The 15,586-nt window shown below is 37.6% G+C and overlaps 1 protein-coding gene across 1 annotated transcript; it reads right to left on the bottom strand.

Annotated features, from left to right (window-relative positions):
- Positions 1–259: 259 nt before the first annotated feature.
- On the bottom strand, positions 260–13,599 carry gabra2a (gamma-aminobutyric acid type A receptor subunit alpha2a). Its single transcript, XM_027150079.2, has 10 exons — positions 13,392–13,599; positions 12,973–13,056; positions 12,477–12,592; positions 10,424–10,491; positions 3,416–3,636; positions 3,253–3,335; positions 2,699–2,842; positions 2,322–2,474; positions 1,928–2,130; positions 260–1,435 (listed from the first exon to the last, which is right to left on the bottom strand). Exons 2-10 carry the CDS (start codon positions 13,041–13,043, stop codon positions 1,139–1,141), a joined length of 1,356 nt encoding a protein of 451 aa, XP_027005880.1. The 5' UTR covers positions 13,044–13,056; positions 13,392–13,599; the 3' UTR covers positions 260–1,138.
- Between the last annotated feature and the right edge of the window lie 1,987 nt (positions 13,600–15,586).

Raw genomic sequence — 15,586 nt, 5'->3', positions numbered from 1 at the left:
CTTTTTTTGTGTGTTTTTATTCTACTCATATTTTTTTTCATTCATTAATTTTCTACTGCTTATCCGAACTTCTCGGGTCACGGGGATCCTGTGCCTATCTCCGGCGTCATCGGGCATAAAGGCAGGATACACCCTGGACGGAGTGCCAACCCATGGCAGGGCACACACACACTCTCATTCACTCACACAATCACACACTATGAACAATTTTCCAGAGATGCCAATCAACCTAGCATGCATGTGTTTTGGACCGTGGGAGGAAACCAGAGTACCCGGAGGAAACCCCCGAGGCACGGGGAGAACATGGAAACTCCACACACACAAGGCGGAGATGGGAATCGAACCCCCAACCCTGGAGGTGTGAGGCGAACGTGCTAACCACTAAGCCACCGTGCCCTCTACTCATCTTATATTTGGTTATTTGTTCAAGTCACTGCTGTTGTCAAGGAACGTCCAATGTATAAAAAAACACTTGAAATATATTATCTGTGTTAAATGCCTCAAAGGTAGGCAAAGATACATTTTTCTAGGAGTGACTACATAGACTACATCTAATATTAAAGTCCCAGCTGTGCCATGTGCCATCCATAGCACTTAAGGATATAATTGGCGGTGCTTTTACTGAGAGAAAAGGATAGCAGTCTTCTTCCTTCCTTCCCATTCCTAATATCATTTAGTCAATTGAAGGAGAACTTCAGTATTCTCACCCTGCCATCTCATACTGTGCTAAAAGTATTTTAAAGACTGGATAAAAATCAACATATTTGTCTTTACAAATTGGCACAACTGTGTAAGAGCTGAGATATTCTTCTTATATATGGATACTCTTACATTGGAAAGAAACAGGTGAAAAAAGAGAATATACTTTATCACTGTCTATATCTAATAAAATATAAATGATTTTTAAAACAAAAAAGGTATGTTATTATTCTTAAGACTGGCCTGGCAATGAAAGCTTTTTCAAAGATGAACAACATGGTTTAAATTCCCAATCGTAAGATATGTGCTATAACTGTAAGACAAAGATGCTAAGCGTAACATAATACTAAGCAGGTATAAAAGCTAAGTAAGATTTTAATATGTGTGTGTCTGTGTGTATATGTGGGTGTAATGTGTATATTCATATTTAATGGAATAGTCACTGAGAAGGAACCATGTTCTTAATGACAGGCTCTCTGTTGAGATATGTAGCCCAGTAGACCAGGTTGAAGCTGCCAAAAAGCACAGGGAAGATGATGCGGGACATGCGGTCGATCTTGCTTACACTGTTAAATGTCTTCTTGCTCTCTTTAGACACGGGCTGAGCTTTAGTGGGCTCTGCTGGAGCACTCTTGGAAACAGTGGGCAAAGCTAAATCCTTCACAATGTGGGGAGCATAGTTTGCCACAGCGACTGCATAAGCGTTGTTCTTCTTCACAACGGAGCCCTCTTTTTTCTGTGGATAAGTTGCTAAATGAATACTTAACTCAAATAAAAAAATCAAGCTTGTAAAAGTAAATAATGAAATTTGTGGGACATCATACTTGTATATGATGATAGACCATAATAAAGAAATGTCGTAAGGAATCTGGATGTAAACAGTTTTAACAACATTTTGAATCAAATAAATTTTTATGCTGCTGCTTTTTTGTAATTCATTACAAAGTTTAATATTTATTCATGTGTTGTAACATGTAACTATGCCTGAAACCAGTGTTCATCAAACCAAGATTTTTGGTACTGTAATACCCAATGAAATATAAACTAGACAGATTTGTCAAAAAACAGATTTGTCTTAAAATGAATCAGTACACAACATTGGAGACTTCAAATTCAATTCAATATTCAGTACCAGTTGAATTTGTGCAGTCATGATTACATTCTTAGAAATCTGTTCACAGTGACATCTGCCAGAAGTACCTTCTTTCAACTGTGTAGTCATGGTTACCTTGTCATTTAGAATACTCTTGCCATCCCAGGCCCAGCCCCGTTTGGTGAAGTAGTTGACCGTTGCAAATTCAATAAGGGCGGAGAAGACAAAGGCATAGCACACAGCAATGAACCAGTCCATTGCAGTGGCATAAGCCACTTTGGGCAATGAGTTACGAGCACTGATACTCAGAGTGGTCATAGTAAGCACAGTAGTCACACCTGGACAGAAAAGCGGGAGAGACATTCATTTATGAACTACAAAGCTGTTTAAAATTCAAAGAAAGATTTACAATTTGTTTACAGGAAAATGCTGCGAAAAAATACCACAAATTCCACAAAGCATACAACATGAAAACAGAACAATAAATTGAGCATAACAGCAAATATCACCAGGCAAAACAATTACCCACCAAAAACGGTTCGAGCAGGTACTGATTCACGGTTAAGCCAGAAGGAGACCTGGGACAGAATGACAGTCATAATGCAGGGCAAGTAAGTTTGGATCACAAAGTACCCAATCTTCCTCTTTAGATGGAAATAAACTGTCATCACTGTATATTCCCCTAGATTGAAAGAGATTGAGAGAGAGAGAGAGAGAGAGAGAGAGAGAGAGAGAGAGAGAGAGAGAGAGAGAGAGAGAGAGAGAGATTCAGGCATAACATAATTTGTAGACTGCAATATTCAAAAAAAGGGATGAGTCATGACTGTCCATTGAATAAAAATAGAAAAGTAAGAAGTCCTAATTTATAAATAAAGTAACTAATTAATTAAACTAATGTGAACTCACCAGTGCTGGATTTAATAGTTTCTTTGTCAACAGTTTGGCCCCTCAAGTCATACTGGTTCAATCTTGATCCGTCTGGAGCCACCTCCACTGAAAGCGTGGCATTTCTTGTCCAAACATAAGTTACCTCTGTCAATGTATATGCATCTACATACAGAAGCAGCAGATACAGCAAAGCAAAACGATGTATGTAATTATCTCATCTTTTGAGAATGTACTATTAAGAAACTTTATATCATAACATATATCATACATCATGTTCGGGCCAAATCTGTCTTTCTCAGATATATTTACAGAATACCTTCTTGCAAAATATCTAAAGTTAACAAAAAGAAAAAATGTAACAGGAGATTCATAAATTTTTTTATCATATTCAAATTCAATTAGTCTTTAAATTCGGTCAATATCTCCCAGATGGTAGTCAGTCTGGGTAAAGATATTAAATATATATAGATTAGCAAAATACATGTAAAGGTGGAGATAATATACAGTTTTCTGTATCTTTTAGCATCTATCATACATAGTCAAGTAGTAGGCAAAAATTTATTTGCGCTTACAGCTGCCAAACTTCAGTGGACATGAGTGAGAGTCCATAGGAAAGTCCTCCAGATGCATTGGACATTCTGCCTGCACTGTCAGCCTGTACCACATGCATTAAATGAGGTAATAAACACCAGATTTAAAAAAATGGATGATGTGTGCAAAGTGTAATCTGGATACCTCATGGTGTAAAGTAGTGTCCCATTCTCCATGATCCGCAGTAATTTGTTTGGCATGGTCATGTTGTGAGCCACAGACTTCTTGCCATTGTGGAAGAAGGTGTCAGGGGTCCAGATCTTACTGGCCATCAGATTATTTAGACGTAGGATATTCATTGGCCCATGGAACTTCAGCCGCTCATCTGTCCAGCGTTGGCGGAAGAACACATCCACAGTGTACTCCTGACAGTAGAGCACACACATTTAGTGCAAGAATGGATTAATGAACAATGTAGTAAACAGAAAACAGACCCAATAACTGTTTGTATATTCATTATACAAAAGTGTATTATACAAATGTGCTGGCTTATTCCCAGAGTTAAAATCCTGTTCAGGTATATAGAGAATTCTTTTACTGAATAGTTACCACTTACAGCTAATACACTTAACACTGCAACCTGACCATAGTCCAGCACCTGAATAGCTTTTGTGCCATTACAAATCTATTTATTTATTTATTCACTTGCTGGAGGTTTTTCCTATATAATGTTTCAAATAACCTGTACAAAATCAAAATCATGCAACCAATATAATCTATTAAAGAGCATCTGTGGATGTTTGAAATTAAAAAGTTAAATATGCAAATATATAAATATGTATAATCTTGATTAGCATTTGACTAGAACAATTTAAATATCAGGTTACAACCTTAATTTGAATTAACCAAATTATTAGTGAAAATCCCACCAAGTGCCACTGAACTCAGAGTTCAGTCCAGTATTCAAAGCAATCATCCCCCAGCAAGTGACTGATATAGCTGAGATTGGAGATGTTTCAATTCCCAAACCAGAAAGTTATGCAGCAGGTCAGGATGCTATCTATGGCACCCCAGGACCTTGCCTTTCAACTGAATCCTGTACTTCCTCACTGAAAGACCCAGGTGAGTTTAAGTCTTCCCACTTGTCAAGACATTTGTTACTGATACAGCACTTTGGACAATCCTAAATAACCCCACCCCTCCCACAATATATGTCCTAGGTTATGCAGAAGGTTATGCAGCCCTCAGTCAAGGACCCCCAGACAGGGTCTACCCCATCTTCTTCTACCCCAGACTGTCAGACCCCAGAAGACTATGCTGGCTCCCACCACAACCATCGTTCAGGGATCCTACTAGCATCCACTGTACGGACACTTTAAATCCATAAAATCTCACTAGTCACATTAATGTTTTTTGTTCAGTCTGTTTGACTCTAACTTACTCTTCAATGCACTGTCACACTGTTTATAGCATACTGACACCCTGAACAGACTCACAATTACAGTACAGCACCGTTCATTTTAAATGTCATCCATCTCAGGTTCACCACCATTACTGCACTGATACTTTCAACTTTATTTCACATCAAGTCACAGCTATGAACCTTGTTGTGTTTACTGTACTGTCATCCTGTAATTTTAAAAGTTTTGTGTTTTACACTGTAATGTACTCACATGGCTGCTTCCCATTTATGTAGACAATTATGTTCTGTTAGCACTGTACATGAATCTTAGATATAGAGGAAATGTTATTTAATTTCATTGTGTACTGCAAATTGTATATGGCTCTGCTGGCAATAAAGATCTGCTTGACTAATCTGATCCCAGTTACAGCTCCTTGATAAGTCCTCTCCTGGAGAGCCATTCCTGATATCCTTACACCTACTTTGTCCTGGCAATTGACAGCTGACAGCTATTTTCACTCATTGGCTATGTGCCTGGGATTCTGGGTACTACATGAATTTGTCTTGCAACCAAACCTAAATGGGAAAAAGAGTTGATCTCTGGCTTCCTTTGCAAAATCCAGGACCCTGCACATAATACTTTCTCAACATTCCAGCTGAATTGTTCTGCACTATTGACAGGTGGATTTATGCCATTGGGTGGTAGTGTGATTCTAGACCATTTTCCAAACCTTTTTTATTGAAAAAGACACCCTCTTGACTATATTGCACTAACATGAACTGTTTATTTTTTATTGGCTGCATTTCTGGTGTAGGCCCAAATAAGCAAAGATGAATTGGAGGAGAAGGTTCTCCATTAAAATAGAGTTTCCATGCCACTTAATTACCAATACGGATTGGTCCGCCATATGTAACAATTTGTTCCCTAAATGTACTTCTTTGGGGATGCATGAACTCAACTACAGGTTTTTTAATAGAGTTTACCTTACACCTTCACATTTAAGAAAGATTTACAAAAACTCCTCTGATCTCTGTTACAACTGCAAAAACACAAAGGAACATTCCTTCACTGTTTCTGGTATTGTGACAAAATCTTTTCTTTTTCGACTAAAGTACATAATTTTTTACAAAGGCTCTTTAAGTTGAAATTTGTTTCTATTTGGAATTGTATCTGCTGTATAGTGCAATTGATGGGTGGTTGGAAATGTCCCTCTTGCCTGTCTTGAAAACTTGAGAGCCCTGCAGCATGTTTATGTACATCAGAATAACCGACCAATAATAAAAAAAATAATAATAATAATTTGAGTTTCCATACTATGAGATGCAAACCCACACTGAGCTTGTATTCAGTTTCTGTCCAAAATATACATGTAAATTTGCCGTGATATACAGAGGTTAGACAATGCAAATAAAACACCTTGTAATAATGAGGCAGAATCAACAGGAACAGAATCCATTTCTGGAGAGTCAACACAGGCAGTAAATCCAAAACATTAGGCAAAGGCAGAATCGTTAAAAAGGCAATCAATCCAATTAACCAAAGAAGCTATCAGCAAGGTGAACAAATCGAAATCGCAAAGATGAATAAATCAAAAAACCAGAAACAGAAATAGAGTCAAACACAAAAAGCAAACACAAGAAATGGTAAAAAAAAAAAAAAAGGTTGGCATGCAGCTAAACTGACAATACTTTGCAGCTTAGCATAGCGTGGCTTAAATATCCGTAATAGTGAGAGTTGACAACGTGACCCAGAAGGCCGGTGATGGTTCCCTCAGGTGGCACAAAGGGAAAAGAGCAGGTTTAACTGTTACATACCTGGTTTTAGACCACAATAATTATTTATAAGTATGGTGTATGACCTCCTTTTGCACCCAATAAATCAATTTGTCTTGGGAAAAACAGGGTACAATGTTTAAACCACTGAGTGCCCATGATACTACAGAATGGTTTGATAGTCCTTGGCAGCTACATGGGCAGCTGTGGATTATGTTTTTTGGATACAATCCAGGTTAGTACCCATACAACCTTTTCCTTACAGACAGCTTCATCTTGCTGCAACATTTACTCCTATTGGATGGGGTTCATCCTGCGTGGTGATATGTCGACATTACCCTGGATACCATGGCTCTTGATACACCGGTCACAGATGCCCCAAAGAGATGCACACCAACAATTTATCATCTTTTTTTAATCTGTCTCCCATTCTGTTGTATGGATTGCACTATTCTGGATAGGGTTGTGTTATTGCTCTGTGCTAACCTTCGCACTCTGCTCTTACATATGGAATTTAAAATGAGTAGGGATTGGCTACCAGGCTGCACATAAATAGGTGTGAAACCTCCAAACCTAAATAGCCCAGATTTACTTCCATTGCCCAACCACTGTACATGTGGAATCACGATTATGGTGTACAATGAAACAACATATTTTTGAAGTTCTTAAATGGATCTTTAAAATGCACAATGGCATAGCTTCCTGGGGAAAAATATGGTACTGTGAAAAAGTCTTCAAATAAAAATTTACACAATGCATAATAGAGCATTTTTTGGACAATAATTTATTCTGGCTATCAGGAATGAAAGTCAGAGTCTCCAGAAGAACTGTGGCAGGTTTTCCAAGATGCTTAGAAAAAAACGAGCAGCCAGTAGCCTCATAAAACTGTATGAAGTCTACCAGAGACTAGTGATGCATTTTAAAGGCAATGCAAACAAAGACTGTGATTGCAAGATCATGTACTTATCATGACTAGGATCATTTCTGTGTCCTGTACATGATATTTAGCCTTAATATATTCACAGTATATTAAACTATTATTACATGTTTATTTAAGTCAGTGCCTTCATCAGTTACATATAATCATTTCCCAAAAATTGAATTTCATTAATAATCATTTCCTTTAATTTTACATCTTATTGTAACTAACAGAAAACGAATAAATGCTGTGTAGGTTTGCATCCCTGTTTCTAAGCTTAAAGAAAAATGCTTGTTTTTAAATTATTTATTGTGAATATTTAAAAGCAGAGAGTCTGTGAATCAGAGTGAAATGGATTTTTGGAAAAGCTTTTAGGCCTCAGCAGAAATCAGTGCTTTGAATAGACAACAGAGCGTGAGAGAGACTGAGACAAGAGATACAGAAAATAAAACAAAAAGACATACACAATATCAAGACACACACGATTGCTGACAAGAAAGAAAAAAGAAGATGAAAAATATTTTACAAGGTTTTCACACATTCATCTAATACTAGCTTAAATCGCTCACTTAAATCAGTGGTCCCCAACCCCCGGGCCACACAAACACGAGAGAAACAATAAAATGGAAATAGTTTAATGTTCCTTGGGCGGCCCACTACCATTTAGTCTGTGGATTTTGGGTTTGTGTGACTTTCCATGGACGAGAGGTTAACCGGGAGCTGAGAGAGGTCGCCTAAAGCCGCACCAATACCGCACACGCGCAAAATATCATGATATTGGGCCGGGTTTAGGTGACGTCTGGAGCTGAGCGACTGCAAGCGGCAGTGGCGTTGTAGCTTTGGTGGAGAGAAGTGAGAAGTGTATTGCTCTTCTCTCTGTTCACCGGTACTTTCTCATGTTTAACAGTGCTTGGTGTACGTGTATATTGTGTTTGTTCAAATTTAACCCACAAATTAGCAAAAATGAGTACGAAACAGACGTCATTAGAAAGTTAGAAACTCTGCCGGTGTTCTGGATTAAAGTCATGGCGGAATTCCCTGAGATTGTCACCACAGCACTTAAATCCCTATTGCCATTTCCGACATGTTGTGTGAAGCGGGGTTTTCTGCAGTGACGGCAACCAAAACAAAACAACGGAATAAACTGGACATAATCAACACACTTCGGGTGTTATTGTATCCTATTACCCCAGATGGAACTGTCTCGTTGCAAAGAAACAAGCTCAGGGTTCTCATTGATTTAGTGTTGTAGTGAGTTAAAAAGGCATGTTTAAATACAATTACATTAAAATTATTAATTTTAATTTAATTGTATAGCCGCCACAACCACCCCCCGACCCCCAGCGGGCCGCAGTAAAATGATCAAACATTGACCGGTCCGCAGCGAAAAAAAGGTTGGGGACCACTGACTTAAATAACATGCGTCTGTCATGTTGAATCCATCTAAACTACAATTGCAACTAAACAACTGATGAAAAGCTCTAGACAAATGCAATGGTGTGATTGCTAGGGAGTGGATTTCAGATAACGGCCTTAAAAAACATTGGTGTATTAACAACCACACATCAAGCAAGTTGGTCAAGGTGTGCACATGTTTAGCTTGTGATTACGTGTATTACAGTATATATGTCTGTCCAGGTCTCGAGGTGAGTGCGAGTCATTGTTTCTATATCATGTGTGCTCCATGTTTATGTTTGCCAGGTTCCTTATGATAGTCATTGTATCATGTATGTTATGGTTCACGTAATCTCGCATTTGGGACTGGTACTTTCTCTGTGCCCTCGGTGTTTTTTAAACAAAGGGAAACAACAACAGGTGATAATAGAAACATTGTGAAAGCTGTGAATAATAAACTCAAAAAAGGTCCCATGTTCTAAGCTTTTTAAAAAAATCTAGATGCAAATATCAGGAAATAAAAACTATTTTCTTGCCTTTCAACTACGTTGGAGAGGAATATGATCTATTCTTACTTAGTAAGGCAGAGTTTCCGGCAGCACTTTGTAGTTCGGGTGGCCCGCCTAAGCTGGGAAACCCTACTGCCTTAACTAGGTCGTCCAAAAAAAAAAATTACGCTGCAAAAAAGGCTGTCAAGTGCATCTCGGGGAATAGCGCGTGGTGAAAAACGTGGTCCGTCACTGTCTGGAGGATACTGTAACTAGCCAGTTGATAAAACGCGTGTCCGTGAGAACTGTAAGTGGACTTATGTTTTGGGTTTATTTAAGCCTGTTATTGTATTAGTCTATAGTTCTTGCAAATTTAAAGTTAGCTAGCTGGTGCTTTTGTTGTATGAGTTCTTCACCTGCTAGCTAGGTTGCACGTGCCTGTTTTTAATAATTGTTAAACATAGTGCAGAGTCTGTGGTCTATCTCACAAAGAAGCCCTGCCCCCGGGCCCCGCCCACCCGCACAAATTTTCTTCGGGAAACCCTGTAAGGTTTGATTCTCTTGGCTAGTAGTGGATGTGCTCTTAAACAGGATTAACTGACTAGAATTGTACATTTTTTCCCAAGCTAGCTGCACTCTGAGTATAAAGATAACAAGGTGACAGCCTGTGATGTAGTGGTACTGAAACATGGATCCTTGCACCATGAAATGTTCTACTAAATGTGCAATTACATGATTCTGGCTTAAACAATTATAAGTGCTCATCATTTTTGTAACTCACAATATTGAAAAAAAAATCACAGTAATATTATTACTAAATTCTGTTCAGCAATTCAACGAGGAGATTCTGAGACACAAACACTCTACAGCTGAAATACACCACGGAATAAAGAGGAACAGAAATAATGAGTTCTTAGAGGTCAAGTGCCCTCTTTCTGTTCAGTTTATGTCAAAGTATAAAGAGGTCAAGATTACCAGTATTGATAAAACAGAAAGCAAGTGGATATTTTTTCAATAGCTCTTTTTCATAGTAACCTACATTCTGCTCTACATATTCAAAATATTTGAAAGCAGAGAGCGTGCGTAAAGAGTGAAATGGCATTCTGGACATGTTTTAGATAGACAATAGAGAGTGGGATAGTGAGACAGACAAAGAGAGTATAAGAAACTGGAATAATACAGAAAGACTTACACAAATTTAAGACATAACATTGCTGACAAAAAGAATCTTTTACCATGTCTGCATCCGATACTGGCCCAAAACTGGTCACGTAAATGTCAGTCTTTACCTCAGTCACTCGATCTACAAAGAAATGAGCAATACACTTATCATTGGGCTGACAATGGGAAACTGGGAAACTAGGAAACAGAGCAATGTTGTATTATTATTATTATCATCCTGGTACACACAGCAATGATTAAGTCATGAAATTAAAGGAAAAACAAAAATAGAGTCTTAATGCCTTAGTTCTGGTCACCTAAAGCCACCAGAACAGTTTTAGTACTAGGCATTGATTCTACAAGGATGGAACATCACTCTGAAAATAATATTCCCTCAGTTGGTGTTTTGATCTGGTGACTTCAAAAGCACAGGATTTTCAGCATTTCCATCCTCAGCTAATCATTCAGTAAGCCCTGTTGATTGATTCACTGTCATTCCGGAAGAGACTATTTTCATTTAGATAGAAATGGAAAAAAATTCATCATAGGAAAAAAAAATGATCAGTCAGAATGCTGCTGCTTAGACTGCAGTATCAGGCCATCAAATGCCTCTCAAAGCATAACAGAGCAACCACTTTTTTCTTCATCTCTCTGCATTGATTGTGTGTGTGTGTGTGTGTGTGTGTGTGTGTGTGTGTGTGTGTGTGTGTGTGTGTGTGTGTGTGTGTGTGTGTGTGTGTATGCACACATGTGACTATGCATGCAAATGTTTGCATTTGTAATAAAAAAAAACTTACCCAATTATTTTTGACTGCTACACTGATTGCAATCAATGCTGATGAGCATGTTTTGATGTGTAGTCACAGCAAACATCATAGAAATTCCTATGACTATCTTATCACATATAATATATAATCTAGTCATTGTAAATAATGGGACTGGTTTTGTGAATACCCTTACAACACATTAAAGCTTTACATAGTTATTCATTTAAAATCATTAGGTACTACACACAGAGCAGACTTGTTAGATCAAGAAGATTACATCTTTGTCAGATTACGCTTGAGTTCAGTGAATGACACTGTATGCACTAAACTGTATTCAATCTATATATATATATATATATATATATATATATATATATATATATATATATATATATATATATATATATATATACACACACACATACATGAACACCTATTTCCTCAGTTGGTGTTTTAATAATAGTGATCTGTTATCATGTTATGATCCTCCATAGTTGTTAAATGGGTTTGAGATCTAAAGACTATTCTATTCTATTATATAATTTGCACCATTTCCATACCTGTCAAACCATTCATTGAGCCTTCGTGTCCTGCCAGTGGTGGCACTGTCATCTTGGACCTGACCACTCCCATCAGGATAGAAATGTTTCAGCATAGGATAAATTCATTAGAATAATTTCTATTTCTATTGATTTGCAGTGACCTTTCCCTTACAAGATAGCAAGTAAACCCAAACCATGTACGCAAAATGAGGGTAAGGCATAACATCCCCATCATTGTAAGTATCACTCATTCATTCCTGTGCTGTTCTGTTGTTGTATAACACACATATAATGTATATGAATAACACATGTATAACACCCGCGGTGCAGTATGTCAGTGACAGTGAAGTATGAGACTGGTGTTTTGTGCACCACTGAACGCTCAGATATGCAGTTCTATTCATAATAAAGAGGGGTCTATGCACTACAAACTAGAAAACCTCTCTCTGTGTATAGTTACTGCTGTCAATATGATCAAGAAGTCCCTGGTCTCGCTTATTTTTTCTCATTTGCTCTTCTGTGCACAAGCATCATGTTTCTTTTAACCAAACCATATTTTCTGATGTATTTCTTATAGATTTAAATGCAGATGACACTTCCTATAGATTATAGATAAAAGCAGATGCATGTTGACTGAAATCGTATTCACTTTTTCTCTTGACATCTTAATCTAGGGTCCAATCTCAGACAAATGCACAAATATGCCACCTTTCCTCAAACATTTGTAAGGTTATTCATATCAAGTCTTTGTGCAAACATTAAAAGTGTGTAGTCATATAAAATAAATAAAAATTCACTTTTAGTACAATGTCACTCACCTCCGAGACCTGGTCTCAGCCTGTTATCATAGCCGTCCAACAGTCTGTCCAGGATCCTTGTGAAAAGTGTGATGTTGTTTTTGAAAGCCTCTGACCCAGACACATCTGATTTAGACCTTCATACATTGCGAAGAAAAACACACTATTAAACATTCATACACTCTCAAAAGCACTATCTCTCCCTATATCTCAGAAATAAAGCTCCAGAAATATGTTAAAAGCACTAGCATGGGCAATCTGCTCTCAGTTTTTCCATTACATCTAAGATGCACAGATCATGCATCATGCAAAGATGAATTGATTGAACAGACTATACAACTGCTATAGACCCATCAATGGCCAGAGTCACCGCCGTTAGCTCGCTACTATATTATAGAAGAGAGTGATACTTAATCCTTAATCTTATATCAAATCATATTTAATAATATATGCCCTTAATAAATAGTCAGTATGCCAGTCCCTCAAGACTACCAAGACACAAGAAGACTGCACTTACCTTGTCTGCCAGACTCCATTCAACATCAGGTAGATCAAGAAGCCATAGGAGTGAACATATCGTCCATGCATCTCTGACCAAGCCCTGTAATTATAAAGGAAAATAAAATGAGTTTAAAGAGTAATGCATAGGAAGTAGGTATGAAAAGGCACACACACACATACACACACACACACACACATACATTTAAAAAAAAACACAGGGGTGCAAAAAAATAATCTTCCAATTTCAGGTAAAATCTCACATCCAGGGGATTTAATCAGACGCCTTTTATTCCCTTCACTTGACAGTAAAAGTCCAAAAAGAATTCACATGGGTTCGAGCACAGCTAAGTTGATATAAGTCATGTTGAGCTCTTGCAGTGCTTAGTAGTTACCAGTCTACAATAATGAGTCTACTTTAACAATGCTGAGTTTTACCTGCCGAGGTTTGAGGCGTGCCAAGCTGAATCTGATGAGTGAAGATGCACACGGGTGTTAGTTATTGTCTCACAGCCGTAAAGTCTTTCATCCAACTTGTTTTCACAAACCAGCTCGTGTGTCCTCAGGTTTTCCAACAAAGACCACCTGTAAACATCCGCTTCGCTCGAGAGCCACGTTCGAGAGATAGAGAGAAACGCTGGGTCCTAAATCTCTCTCTCTCTCTCTCTCTCTCTCTCTCTCTCTCTCTCTCTCTCTCTCTCTCTCTCTCTCACACACACACACACACACACACACACACACACACACACACACACACACACACACACACTAGCGCGCGTTTACTGTACTATTGTACACAAATGCTAATAAACGTATGCTAAACCTAGATCTAACCCATACCTCAATTTTGGCGTCAAATTAGTGGTGAAAACAAAACTTTTTTCAGCTCCATATCAACCACTGAACTATTATCAATACTTGTTCTAGTCTAATAAATCGGTGTTAATCATACATTTATGTACACGTGTATAAAAACCCATAAGCTGTAATGTATATAAAGGGCGCTTTTGCTTGTTGAATTCAAGACAAATATATCTGGATAATGAAACAACTTGTAGTCGCATATTAGTGTAATTAAAAATTAACATTGTACTGATGAGTCCTGCTAGAGGCAAAATTGCACTTTTCTTAATTAGCTGCACTAATGTCTTGACTAAAAAAGAAAAATAATAAACTAATTAGCCAAAACTACATCAAATGTTTTGGCATTGAAATACACGTGTTGAACAGAAGTAGCTAAAGCAGACCCTTTTTTTTAAAAACACACACACACACACACACACACACACACACACACACACACACACACACACACAGCCTTTTTGAAGTTTAGACTTGTCTGTTCTAAGCTAGCTTGTCTAATTAACTTGTGTTGGAAAATTCATAAATGCCCAGCCATTTAGAAATGTATAATTTCACAGCTTGTTTTCTCAACCCTACTGTACAACAGTATCTACCTTTCATCAAAAGGTCATCAAAAATGTAGTAATTTTTCTGTTAGTAATAAACTATAAAAATTAAACTACAATATCTACAAAACTGTTTTTTATACATACTATAGTATTGCTGTACTAAGGGATAGTTGCAAAAAAAACTTTTTTTGCTAGCGTGCCACCCTTGCTAGTGCAGTTACAATTGCATTTAACAGCATGCAATAATATTAAGAGATCCTAAACATATTTTTACTCACCATTTTCAAGCATTAGCACCATTTAATGACATTTTAATGAGACATCTAATGTAGAACTAATGGGAACAACAAGTATTCAAAGTTCCACAATGCTTTTTAGTTATATGACACATTTACACTGAGTTACAGTAGAGACTTTATATTCAATCCCCCTGATGACAAGAATGATAGTGTTGATGCCAGTATTAGCTTGGAAATTGACCCTTTGAACGATGATCTGTTTGAGCAGAGTTACACATGTGAAGATAAGACAGCTGGACATTGATGAAGCATCAGCTACATCAGTCCAAGTAGAGATGAAATGAGGTTCAGATCCCACAGGTACCACTATCAGTGGGTTTGTTGGGTAAAATTGAAACCACACTAAAATAGACCTGCATGTTGAAAGAAGTTTAAACCAAAAAATGTCAAAAGCCAAAATACAGCACACTAAATAATGATAATAAGTAACTTGTACTGTTTACTTTTCAGACATAAAAAGTAGGCCATATCAACATAAAAAATATCCTTCAAAAAGCTTCTTCACTAGTGACTTGCCTTTAAGAACCCTTTCTTCAATTGCTTGTACTGGAAAGTACAATCAAATTTAGCTTGGCTGGCAAAGCAATAACCCAAAAAACAATATACAGGATAAATAAAAGACTCTCATTCAACCACTTGAAAGGATCAAATCCCTGTTGTGCAATTTGAGAATTTGTGCTTTATTAAAGGCTTGGGAGTGTTTTTGCAGCAACTCTGTCAAGACTGACTTATCTACAACATGCACACGCACACAAACACACACACACACACACACACACACACACACACACACACACACACACACACACACACACACACACACACACACACACACACACAGTGTAGCCTATAATTCAAGTATCTGTCCTGTCTTCCTCCACAATCTTGTGAGAGCAGTACAATGAATAAAGTCATGCAGATA

The sequence above is a fragment of the Tachysurus fulvidraco genome, chromosome 4, assembly GCF_022655615.1.
Source record: "Tachysurus fulvidraco isolate hzauxx_2018 chromosome 4, HZAU_PFXX_2.0, whole genome shotgun sequence".
NCBI classification, from domain to species: Eukaryota; Metazoa; Chordata; class Actinopteri; order Siluriformes; family Bagridae; genus Tachysurus; species Tachysurus fulvidraco.
Note: the sequence above shows the minus strand (reverse complement) of the source record. Positions and strands in the feature narration are given on the sequence as shown.

Excerpts from the sequence above, each read along its gene's own strand:
- gabra2a (XM_027150079.2), bottom strand. The coding sequence starts at position 13,043 with ATGCATGGACGATATGTTCACTCCTATGGCTTCTTGATCTACCTGATG. Across the intron at positions 12,593-12,972 it reads AATGGAGTCTGGCAGACAAG|GTCTAAATCAGATGTGTCTG; the intron begins GTAAGTGCAGTC and ends CAATGTATGAAG. Across the intron at positions 10,492-12,476 it reads GCTGAGACCAGGTCTCGGAG|ATCGAGTGACTGAGGTAAAG; the intron begins GTGAGTGACATT and ends ATTTCTTTGTAG.